Genomic DNA, 13293 nt, shown 5'->3' with positions numbered 1-13293 from the left:
TTAATGGCCGCCGGTACGAGACGTGAAACGACCACGCATGCTTATCATTGTTGACATATCCCAAGAGTGCTCATGGAAATGACAAGCAGCCCGAGTTTTCATTTGGATTCACACTTTTTGAGGCCTTTTGCTGCGGCGCTCATCCTCAAGTACTTGGCGTTAATGCAGCAGCGTGTAAAATCCCTGCATTACCAGTTTTATATACACAACTACTGTTAGTGGAGGGTTTATTTTGTGATTCAGTAAATTTGTTTATGCCCTTGTCTTCCAATGTACTCCTGGATACTCTTTGCTAGCTATTTTTACATACTCCAGTCTTGCTTTACCATATATTGTTGACCAAGTCACATATATCTGGTCATGTTAGAGGTTTTCATAGATATTGGTTCAAATTTAGAGAAATTCTTGAGAGCTGAAAGATTTTTGCACCTTACCTTTCGAAATTTACCGATGGAGAGTAATACCCCTCAGTGAGGTACTTCATACAGTACACAGTATGTTAATACAGTATGTATTGTATGTATGTTGTCCATATTTAAGAAGACAAATAACTCTAAGCCAGAAACTGGGGAGTGCAGAATCTGATGTCATCAAGCTGTAAAAACAGTTGGAACTTTTCCCTAAAGAATTAAGAAAATATTCTAATTTTAAGTGGCGAGCACAAAATAAAATTGCCCAACACTGAGGTTACAGTCTCCAATAAAACCAGCTCCTGGCTCGTGGCTTAATTTAAAAGTAGAGACTGCACAGCCCCATAGCATATTTGTGATGGTGATATGTTGGCGTGATTATTGGTTATTTGACCAGATTATTCTTTATATGGTCAAATCGTTATTCATGCGAGTGTGACGTCCGCTTCCTGGTTGTCTCGTTGATCAGCGGCCTTACATGCTTCTCTGCAGAATGCATTTAAGCTAAGCTGCCCAACTCGCTGATGTTAGCAGCTGAACCATTAACAAACATAACTTGTACCAGGCGTCCGGATGGCGTGGTGGTCGATTCCATTGCCTACCAACATTGGGATCGCCGGTTCGAATCCCTGTGTCATCTCCGTCTTGGTCGGGCGTCCCTTCAGACACAATTGGCCATGTCTGCGGGCGGGAAGCCGGATGTGGATGTGTCCTGGTTGCTGTGCTAGCGCCTCCTCTGGTCGGTCAGGGCGTCTGTTCGGGGAGGGGGGAGGCTGGGGGGAATAGTGTGATCCTCCCACGCGCTACGTCCCCCCTGGTGAAACTCCTCACTGTCAGGTGAAAAGAAGTGGCTGGTGACTCCACATGTATTGGAGGAGGCATGTGGTAGTCTGCAGCCCTCCCCGGATCAGCAGAGTGGGTGGAGCAGAGACCGGGATGGCCTGGAAGAGTGGGGGTAATTGGCCAAGTACAATTGGGGAGAAAAAAGGGGAGAAATCCAAAAACAACAACAAAAAACAACCCATAACTTGCACCATACAGTAAGCAAGTAGGTCATACTCTCCTACATAACAGGTACACTACTTATGCAGAAACACTGTGAGCTTATGTTGTCTTACCATCATAACAAGATAGAGGGGCGCTATGGAAGCCCAACCAGACAGCGTCATAATGTTAAATGTGGACATGAGGCATCTCCATTTCACATCTATCTATCTTATCTATCTATGTATGAATGGGAGAGTTTATATAAGTACTGTAAATGATGTCATCTGAGTATAATGTATATCACAAAGAGGAATTGTCTATCAGAAAATGTACAGCTAGAAGATATATGGACTGTAGGACAGGGTTGCAGAGTGGACTTCCTCCATAAAGACCTGACATATGGGAAGAAAAGCAGCTTGCCATGATGAAATGTGTCGGTGAAGAGGAGTGAGGAGTCTCACCACACACTGACCTACATTTGTCTCCCGTCGATGGTCGCGGCGCCTCAGCAAAACAAAAAACAGGCCTACGTTATACTGTGCCCCCCCCCCCCCCCCGCCATGTCTCCATAGTTATTGTTATGCAACTGTGTCCGATGAACCAGCTACAAAACGCGAGGTTTCCAAGACAGCGGAGAGCTGGTGCCAGGATGCTATTTTCCCCTCGTAAACAGTTTATAAGAGAAATTGGAGGAGAGTTTTGAAGAATTACGACGAGTCGAGTCGGGGAGGCAGCTGCTATTTGCTTACTCGAGAATTCCTGGTGGCAACGGGGGTAATTTTGGTGCTGGGATTGTGTTTCCGTACCTATCGTGGTTAAAAAGAACAACAACTTTGTGGTACTTAAATCACACGAGATATACTGTATTTGCCCCTTTTGGTCCACTTCAGGGAAATCTGTAATCGCCTTGTCATTTATCAGCCAGTGGGCTGAAACTACAGAGGATCTGGTTTTTAGTACGCTCATGATTTTTTATCACTAAATTTACCTGCTTTGCTTTAATGTGTTGTGTAATCTGTGTAAATTTTGTGCTGTCAGTTTTTGTCTAACGGCAGTAGTGTCTCGGTGTAGAAAAGCACTGGTGTGTTTGGGCTGAGCTGTAGTCCCAGACGGCGGTATCCTGTTACTTCCACTTTTTGCTAGCGGCGAGGGAGTCTTGAACCGGGAAGGACGAAAAACTCCGGTGAGGCAGGCGGGCGGTTTTTCTCTTTGTCCGCTTCAAACTTTGTTCGGCTGTGATCATGCCGGAGCCCTTCTGGCAGCGAGAGGCGCCTTTCTCTTTTTCTAATTTTTTTTACAATGGGTGTGAAGCGTTTTATGCGCCCCGAGCTTTTTGTTGTTTTGGCGGGCCTCTGCGTCTTTGGGGAAACACTGGGGGCGCCTGCAGAAAAATGTTCCAACCCCCCCCCCCCTTTTCTCCCCCAATTGTATCTGGCCAATTACCCCACTCTTCTGAGCCGGCCCGGTCGTTGCTCCGGCCCCTCTGCCGACCCGGGGAGGGCTGCAGACTACCACATGCCTCCTCCGATACATGTGGAGTCGCCAGCTGCTTCTTTTCACCTGACAGTGAGGAGTTTCACCAGGGGGATGTAGCGCGTGGGAGGATCACGCTATTCCCCCCAGTCCCCCCCCCACGAACAGGTGCCCTGATTGACCAGAGGAGGCGCTAGTGCAGCGACCAGGACACATACCCACAGACACAGCCAATTGTGTCTGTAGGGACGCCCGACCAAGGCGGAGGTAACACAGGGATTCGAACTGCCGATCCCCATGTTGATAGGCAATGGAATAGACCACCACGCCGTCTGGATGGCCCAAAAAATGTCCCAACTTCAGATCTGAAAGATGCGTCACGTCACCGCTGCTCTCCCTCTGCCGTCCAATCAGAGGAGCACAGAGGCGGGCCTTCTCAGCTGGACCCTTCACAACACTGATAAGCACTGATAAGTTGGATGTGTAGCTGATTCACGTTACTTCACTGATGCTGGCACAAAAGAGATTGACAGCTGATTCTGTGGCTGCCTAGCAACAGCAAGATGCCTCTCGCACCCCCCAAAAACGCATCCCATGCCATGTGGTCAGGTTCAGGGTTATGTAACAAAAGAAAGCGTTAAATGGGATCAAGTCCTTAAATCAGTATTGACACACACCCCCGCCTCCATAGAGATGAAATATCAATCTTCTTCTCATACCTTTAATTTTCTCTTCCCTCTTTCAGACCGCAAACTGTCCTATTTCCTTTTGTGTCTATCTATCTATCTATCTATCTATCTATCTATCTATCTATCTATCTATCTATCTATCTATCTATCTACTTGACTGCTGCATCACTTGTTTTTCTCTGTCCCTCTGCCCCTTTCTCTTGTCACCCACTCCTCCTTCATTACTCTCTCTCCTTCTCAGCCTCTCTCTCCCTCTCTATCCAGGTCTCTCTCACTTATCACTCCGCCCTTCTCCTTTCCTTCACTGCTCCCTCTCTTTTTTCTGTCAAATTTTCTTCATTTAGTTTCAGCCGATGCCTCCCTCCTCCTCCCTTCTCTCACATTTCCTTTTCATATTTCCAGTTTCTTCCTCCCTCGCTGCTGTTCCCCCCTCTCTCTCGCTTCCCCATCACTTCTTCCTTCTGTCCCTCCTCTATCCTTTTCTCTTATCTCCCCTTCTCTCTCTCTCTCTCTCTCTCTCTCTCTCTCTCTCTCTCTCTCTCTCTCTCTCTCTCAGAGAGAGGGGATCAGTAGTGACTGGTGGTAGGCAGCTGTTAGCAGTGTTTAGACTGGCAGCTGTCTGGCTGAACAAGATCCTCCATCTCCACCTGGGGAGAACAGAAATGCTCTACAGCAGCAGTAACACACACACACACACACACACATACTTTTTTTTATGCAAACAAGCTTCAAAAGATTTATTTGTCACATGCATAATGGTACCTGCGCAACAGCAGTGAAGTGAGGGTTGCAACACCTCCGTCGACTGTGCAAATAAGCAGTATAAAAACAAAATTAAATGAAGAGAAAAGAAAAAGCATAATGCTGTATACAGGGAAAAGTAACGGAATATCAAGGTAATAATGGTAATGTAAGCGATGTGCAAAGAAAACAAATAACAATGTCAAAAACACTATATGTAGATAATAAAAATTAAGTTAAAAATAAAATAAGAAACTTTATTGTCACTGTACATACATACTATGAAATTCATTCGCTGCGTTTAATCCATCCTCTATACCAGTGTTTCCCAACCCAGTCCTCAAGGAACCCCTATCCTGCAGATTTTCATTGTAACCCTGCATAGGTAGCCCTGCTTGTACTTACTCAACCAATCATCTCACAGCACTTAATTATGCAGGGTGTGCAACATCTGACATAATTCATTAGTTGAATAACTACAAATGGGTACCTATTCAGGGTTGCAAAGAAAATCTGCAGGATAGAGGTTCCTTGAGGACTGGGTTGGGAAACACTGCTCTATACACACACTAGCGACAGTGGGCACCTGCAGCACCCGGGGACCAACTCCAGTTTTTTCCATTGCCTTGCTCAGGGGCACAGGCAGGAGTATTAACCCTAACATGCATGTCTTTATGATGGTGGGGGGAAACCGGAGCACCCGGAGGAAACCCATGCAGACACGGGGAGAACGTTCCAACTCCACACAGAAAGGACCTGGGATGGCCTGGGGTTCGAACCCAGGACCTTCTTGCTGTGAGGCAACAGTGCTAACACCTGGGCTACCGTGCCGCCCCCTTTTTTCCCCAAGAAGATAATTTATTGTCGCTGTACATACATACAATGAAAGCCATTCTCTGATAAGATCAGTAAAAAATAGGTGGCAGCCAAACACGATTTACAGTGTGCAACACCGATGCAGCAACAGTAATACTATGAGCTGTGTGCAGAGAGAAGTAAAAAATAACCGAATGGAAACACGTGTGCTGCTCCCCACACACATGCATGCACACTCTTACACTGCACACTCATACTGCACAGGCACACACACCTACATGCATGCAGAAATACATACACAAAAAGCATGTGTGCACACACACTTTGAAAATACAGAAACACACATTTATGCACACATTACGGTTTTCACAGCTACACATGCTGATGTAAGCACACATTCACACACTTCCACCTGATTGTAAAAACACACACACACCCACACACAAAAGCACTCAGTGACCAACTCCTTCACTCCAAAATGTTTTAATGACCAGAGCCCCTGCTGCGTTTCAGAGGTTTTTATATAGATTCAAAGAAACGGTGGGAGGGTGGTCTTAGCATTTTGTTGGCTCAGTCTGTGGGGATGTTTGTGTGTGTGTGTGTGTGTGTGTGTGTGAACACTCTTCTCTCTCACTCACACACACACACACACACACACACACGGTATGGTATAGCTGTGTCATTGCTTTCTGTTGCTTTGGCAACCATTCTCCAACCAGTTGTCCTGCTCACTTCATTTGTTCTGCTCTTCCCTGGCCTCGCCTCTCTTCCCTTGTGGGTTTTCAAGAGTTTTGAATCTGTTGTACTGCTGTTTACGGCTACTGTTGTGTCAGATTTTCCCCACGCGCCTCAGTTCTCTGCCAAAAACTGAGCTTGTTTCAGCACTCGGGTCGTATCCTTGTCTGTGTACTGTGTGTGTGTGTGTGTGTGTGTGCATCATACACTGATGAGTCAAAACATGACCACTCACAGGTGACCTGAATAAACATGGTTGCATGTCAAGGTCCGGGTAGATTAGATGGTAAGGGAACCATCAGTTCTCGTAGTCAACGTGTTGGATGCAGGAGAAATGGGCAGGAGTAAAGACCTGAGCGACTTTGACAAGGCCCAAATTGTTATGGTCAGACGACTGGATCAGAGCGTCTCTGAAACGGCATGGCTTGTGGGGGTGCTCCCGGTCAGCAGTGGTGAGTACCTGTCGACAGTGGTCCAAGGAGGGACAGACCACAACCGGCGACAGGGTGTTGGGCAGCCAAGACCCATCAATGTGCGAGGGCAACGAGGACTATCCCGTCTGGTCTGAACCAACAGAAGATTACTGTGTTGCACTAGTCACAGAAAATTTTAATGATGGTTACGGGAGGAATGTGTCAGAACAGTGCATTGCACCCTGCTGCATATGGGGCTGCATAGCTGCAGATCGGTCAGAGTTCCCATGATGACCCCTGTCCACCGTTGAAAGCGCCTACTATGGGCAAGCGAGCGTCGGAACTGGACCTCGGAGTAGTGAAAGAAGGTTGCCTGGTTCGATGAGTCCCGTTTTATTTTAGATCACATGGATGGGTGTGTACGTGTGCACCGTTTACCCGAGGAAGTGATGGAACCGGGATGCACTGTGGGAAGATGACAAGCCGGTGCTGTGGGCAATGGGAAACGCTGGGTCCGGCCATTCATGGGGACATCAATTTGACACGTGCCACCAACCTAAACATCATTGCAGACCAGGTAGACCTCTTCATGGCAGAGGTATTCCCTGATGGCAGTGGCCTCTTTCACCACGATAGTGCGCCCTGCCACACTGCACACATTGTTCAGGAATGGTTTGCGGAACATGATGAGATGTTCAAGGTGTTGCCCTGGCCTCCAAATTCTCAAGATCTCAATCCCATTGAGCATCTGTGGGATGTGCTTGGATTTACTAGTCTGATCCATGGTGGCTCCACCTCCCAACTTACAGAACCTGAATGATCTGCTGCAAAAGTTTTGGTGCCAGATACTGCAGGACAGCTTCAGGAGTCTTGCAGAGTCCATGCTTTGGTGGGTTGGTGGTCCAGCACATGGAGGACCAACAGCATATTGGGCAGATGGTCATAATGTTTTGGTTCATCGGTGAATCATGGCTATTAGTTCTGCTGGATTGTACATGTCATCATGACAGCTGTATTATGTCACTTGCACATACACACACACACACACACGTGTGTGGTCTGCAGATTGTGACTGATCAAACGATTTCTCAGTAAATTACGTTGCCGTTATGAAACAATGAAGCCAGTTATGGATGATGACGTTCTGATGAATTGGAGCTGGTTGTTTGGCTTCTTCTTTGTTTGTGTCAGATGAATTGTTTACCGCCCAACCAGATGTCTCCTATTTGGCTGTTATCCCCGACCCGAATCCACCCTGTCTCTCTCCCTGTCTCTCTGTTCGTGTCCCCCTCTCTCTCTCTGTTTTGTTTTGGTTTTGTTGTCTCTGGTTTCTCTCTTTTTCTCTCTCCCCATTTGTGTAATTCCATCCATTTGTCTCTCTGTCTCTTTACCTGCATCTATCTTTCTTTCTTTTTCCTGCAGCACCACTTGTTTCATGGACGTTGGATGTGTTGTATTAAAAACAGGTGTCTGCCCTCTGGCTCACCGTCCGTATAAATAAATGGGTGGAAGATGCCTTTAGCAGGCGCGTGACGTTGGGGGGGGGGGGGGGGGGGGCGTTAAAGTACCACACTGAAATATGTGCCGTTTTTTTTGGCGCGCTCGCTGGAACAACTGTCGCTCCATTCTTGGCTTTGTTTGTTTAGTGTTGCATAAAATCTTTTTTATTTAATTTTTTATTCTTCACTGTGATATTTCACTCAGACCATAAGAGGCAGTTCTAGTTTTCGAAAATATGTTGAGGCTACATACGATACAGAGTAGGCCTGACATTGTTGCGCTACATATCTCATAATTTAGCAGCTCGTCACCATCCTACCAGCTGGCTAGCTAGCCAGCTAGCTTATTCGCTAACCTGTCGTGTTTTGTACTCCTCGGAGAGGTCTTGGTGTCTGTCACTGGGGTGCTTGGCGAGGTTTGAAGTGTTTCCTCCTTTGCACGACACTGTTTGCATACAGGCTTCGTTATGTCTGTGGGTTCACCATCAGCATCCGCTCTGTAGGCAAAGTAGTCCCCCAGTAGAGTTCGGCAGCCGGTTTTGTTAACCAGTACAGGGCGCGGAGGTGTTATTTTAACTCTGAAGATGCCACGCTGCTGTTTTCAGTTGTAGACGTGTTGAGGCAGAGGCATTGGTCCTCTCTCTCAATAGAGGCTGAGGCTCACGCTTTATCAACGGCGATGAATGAACCGGCGCATGTCCCCTGACCGTAGACCGTACGCGCGCCCGACTTGGCTACCTTGCTAGTACTGCCACCTAGGGGAGACTCAGACAAATTATACATTTCATCCTCGTTCACTTTCACTGGAGACACTTTTGACCTACAGCAAGTATCGAACGTTGGGAAATTCTAATACCGAACCGTTTTTAACAAAAAAGCACCTAAATTTCGGTATACCATGCAACACTAGTTGGGGCTCTGAGTGGTTTGCTGGCTTTTGTGATGTATGTGAACGTTATTTCTTTTTTTAATAATGGTACGATCTGGAAGTTGCATGTTGGCAATTTTCCTTGAGCATTTCTTATCCTTCCACCCATTCTAAACACGAACTTTGATTTAGTTTCACAGAATTGAATTTGATGTTCTCATCTCTCTCTCTCTCTCTTTACATCTTTAAGTAGTTTGTGTGTGTGTGTCTCCCAGAGAGAGAGAGAGACTGGTAGAGAGACAGGCAGCTGTGGTTTGTTGTAAGCGCGTGGGAAATGTGTGCGTTCCCATTTTGTTTAATCTGACAGAATGAATCAGCTGAAGTTACCAAGGAAACATCACATTGACACTCCTCCTCTCTTACCCGTCTCACCCCCCCAACCTCCCTCCTCCAACCCTGTCTTCCTCCATCCCACTCAAACATCATCATATTTCTCTCTCTCTCTCTTTCCAGGGTTCCATCCAACAACTGGTGTTGAAGTCAGATCCCACGACCACAGATGACCAATGTGAGGAGGATGACCCTTATGTAAGTACACACACACACACACACACACACACACACACACACACACACACACACACACACACACACGCACACACACATACATGCATGTACAGAAAAATGCTGGTGCTGGCACATAACCACAATCACAGTATACATGATACACGTGAATAGAAACACAAACAAATGTATCTACACCAAACATGCATCACTCTTACACAATACACACAGAAACATGCATAGAAACATGCACATGCTCACATAAAAACAAATGCATGTGACTGCATGCACTTCATGCGCGTGCACACAATTACACTACAAACTAGGAATTAATGGAGTCACATCTCCATCTAGTGGTGTAATGTGGCATTACATGAACTTGTTGCCTTTTGTCCATCACTCCCGTCCTTTCGCCCACCTCCTCTTCTCTTCTTATACACTCTCCTCAACAACCATCTCCTCTCCTTTATTTCTTGTCTCCTGTAATCCCCCCCCCCTCTTTACTCCTGTGTCCACTCTTTTCCTGTCTTTTTTCCTGTCTTTTTCTGTGCCCCCACGCCTTCCTCTTCCTTTCCATCCATTATTTGTGTTGCCACAGATTCGAGTTCACATCCTCTGATATCCTGAACAGAACACTTCCAAAATATGCTATTTTTTGACTTCTGAACATTAGCTGTGTTTTCAGTGGAACCATAGGAACCAAATAATGGATGTCTGTTATCAGAGGAGGGAGATATTTTGGCCTGTTGCCCAACACCACATTCGACTCTACAGCTCAATATGGGTTATGATCATATTAATTATGCTGGCTTGCAATGTTTTTAAGTTACCCTCCCCTCCATCTGCGTGTCTGTCTCTAGGCCTCTGGGTACGGTAGTGGCGATGACGCGTATGAGGACATTGAGAGAATGGATGAGGTGAAGAAGATTGTGGAGGAAAGAGAGTACACCATGGTGAGTGTACCCACACTCACAAACAAACATACACACTATTTGTTCTCAATTGTTTTCGGTGTCTCTCTCTCTTACTCGCTCTCTAACCATCATATGTCAATCTCACTTCCAGTGAGGTCTCATCTTACTGACTCCCTCTTTTTACACCACATACACACACAAATGTGCGCAAGCACGCACACACACACACACACACACATACATGTCACATCACACTCTTAAATATCAAAGTTAGCGAGCACATGCTTCTCCTAGAGCCACTACTCCTACACAGAATGGTATTCACCATCTCCTGGCATTCAGGGGAGCTGGGTCTGGACCAAAGGAAACGGCTCTTTCCTTAATTGGCCTGGTGGAGACTGGAGCAGGAAGATATGTGGAGCTGTCAGCCAGCTGGCCATATCCACAAGATTACCAATTCTCCCTTTATTAGAGATTAAACATAAAATCAACATTTTTCTTACTTTAACACCAAGCATGAAAGCCCATAAATGTCTGAATAGCATAACATTGCTACTTAACTTCTGTTTCCATGTCCAGATGCCAGACACTAGATAGCTAATGAGTCTGCAGCTGTGTTTTGCAATACCCACCAGTCTTTTTGGTGATGTGTGGATGAACCTGAAGGTTTTTAATGGAGCAGGACGGCCCTCTATTTCCTGTTGCAAACAATTTCTCTGAGAACCGCAGCACAGAGATTCTTTCCTTTTCACGTTGAACCCCGAAGCCCGTTACATGCAGCACAACCGTTTAAAACAGTTGACATGTGCCACTCCCCTCAGCCAGGGTGTCATGGTAGAAATGCACGGGAAGCATCTGGCGTGCATGTTTTGAGGTACACCAGCTGTTTTAAATGGCTGCATGCACACAGAAACTGTTAAAAGCTTCCTTGATGCTTCTACCTGGAGTTTGTCTCCATTTTGGAGCATCAACAGAAGACACAAAGACCAAACTGCAGTTTTGTTTTTGTTTTTTTTGTGGGTTTCTCCAGCCATCAATAACCTGCTTGGAGGCAAATTTCCTGCCTGTAGTGCATCACAGAAGCATCACATATTGCTCTCAGGGACGTCCGGGTAGTGTAGCGGTCTATTCTGTTGCCTACCAACACAGGGATCGTCGGTTCGACTCCCCATGTTCCCTCCGGCTTGGTCGGGCGTCCCTACAGACACAACTTGCTGTATCTGCAGGTGGGAAGCTGTATGTGGGTGTGTGTCCTGGTTGCTGCACTAGTGCCTCCTCTGGTCGGTCGGGGTGCCTGTTCGGGGGGGAGGGGGAACTGCGGGGAATAGCGTGATCCTTCCACACGCTACGTCCCCCTGGTGAAACTCCTCACTGTCAGGCGAAAAGAAGCAGCTGGCGACTCCACATATATTGGCGGAGGCATGTGGTAGTCTGCAGCCCTCCCCGGATCGGCAGAGGGGGTGGAGCAAGCTACTGTTAGAACACTGATGCATTTGAACTGTCCGATGGGGATAGAGGAGGGTACATTTAAACAAAAATATGGAGGATATGTCTACAGCTGCTGGCCAGTTCGTTGCTGCTGTTTAGATTTGCCAAGTGGGGTTTGCAAATAATAAAGTATTTTCCCATGAGGCACAAGCTGCATTTTTTGGGGTTCGTAGAATATGCTCTGCTCTTGGCAAGCACCTTCCACGATATGGTATAGTCAATTCTTTTGTCCGCCATGGGCCAAAATGGGGCAGCTTAGGGCTGTTGCATTCCTTAAGTGGAATGCAACAGAATATTGTACGAACACCAAAAAATGCAACTTGTGCCTTATGGAAAAATACTCTATTATTTGTAAACCTCACCTGGCAAATCTAAACAGCAGCAACGAACTGGCCAGCAGCTGTAGATATAGAAGAAAACATCTCATTTGTAACCAAGTGTAATTGAACTATATATATATATGTATAGCTTTCAGTGTTTTTGGGCCATCATCATCGTTCTTCCAGATCCTCTCTCCATATAGGCAGAGGTTAGTGATGAACAGGTGCTCCTCATCCCGATGAGCTACTCCTGATTTCACCTTCCTCCAAAGTAATGTCTGGACCACACCCCTGACACACACGTTAACACCTAAGAGCTTTACACACGTCCACAAGCCGTGCCCGAATTGTCAGTACGTTCTACAAAATCAGAGTATGTTGCGTGTACTGCATACTATTGGGGTATACTATTCAGTATATTGAATGTAGTATGCACCGTGTACTTAATACATTACTCTTGGTGTACTTGCATCCAAGTGGAAGTGGTCCTTCATAACATGCTTTGTCGTCTAATCACAGACAGAAATATATTTTATCATGAAAATGTTGAAAAATACATTTCAGTTTGCTGATGCCGGCCGCTGCTCCTCCAGCTTTGTGGTCCGCCATATTGCTTTGGAACATTTTCCCCTGGCTGGCTGTTTCCATGGAAACAATCAAGGCGCAAAGAATTATGGGACGGTTTTGAACGCTCAGTGACCATACTCTTCGTACTTAATACTGTATTTTCATCTGTGTAAAATGTGAAATTTGCATACTGACATCGGGCATATTACAGTTTGCTTACTGTCAGTATGTGGTAAGTATGAACTATGTGGGCACAGCTGCTGTTAATTGGATACTGGGGGAGTGTCCTTGTTCCTCATTCCTGCCCGGGGCCCATTTCTACAAACCCCAGCTAGTACTGCCCCCGGAAAATCTGATTTACCCTCGCAAATCACAATATTCGATTATTTTCTTTGTACTTTTACTTGAGTCACGTCCACGGTGATTACTTTGACTCTGACTTGAGTGAAACCAGCTGAAGTAGCAGTGCCTTTACTCAAGCGTGCAAGTCCTGTGTGTGTCCTCCAGCCCTGTTAGACACTGTAGTCACACCGCTTCACTACAGAGAAAAACCTCATATTCTCATAGAATTAGATGGTAAGAAGGACATTATTGTTTTCATTTTTGATCATTTGCAAAATGTTTATATTGGTGATTGATTGCGATATCAACGGTGTCAGTATCTGGCAGGCAAAGTTTTCCTCGTTCAATAAGGGCAATTTTCCCTTTGCAGAATAAAGAGTCATCGTTTCCAAACTGCACCACACATTAGAGGGCGCCTTACTGGCCATACTACTACTACTACTACTACTACTTTCGGCTGCTCCCAT

The 13293-nt window shown here is 46.1% G+C and overlaps 1 protein-coding gene across 1 annotated transcript in view; it reads left to right on the top strand.

Moving 5' to 3' along the window:
• LOC130129500 (collagen alpha-1(XVIII) chain-like) overlaps positions 1-13293 on the top strand; it is a 94181-nt gene that overhangs the window by 51188 nt on the left and 29700 nt on the right. The window contains exons 6-7 of the mRNA XM_056299046.1: positions 9145-9219; positions 10056-10148. Coding sequence (XP_056155021.1) covers positions 9145-9219; positions 10056-10148 — 168 coding nt within the window. The remainder of the gene's footprint in view (positions 1-9144; positions 9220-10055; positions 10149-13293) is intronic.

The sequence above is a fragment of the Lampris incognitus genome, chromosome 19 (genome assembly GCF_029633865.1).
Source record: "Lampris incognitus isolate fLamInc1 chromosome 19, fLamInc1.hap2, whole genome shotgun sequence".
Lineage (NCBI taxonomy): Eukaryota > Metazoa > Chordata > Actinopteri > Lampriformes > Lampridae > Lampris > Lampris incognitus.
Note: the sequence above shows the minus strand (reverse complement) of the source record. Positions and strands in the feature narration are given on the sequence as shown.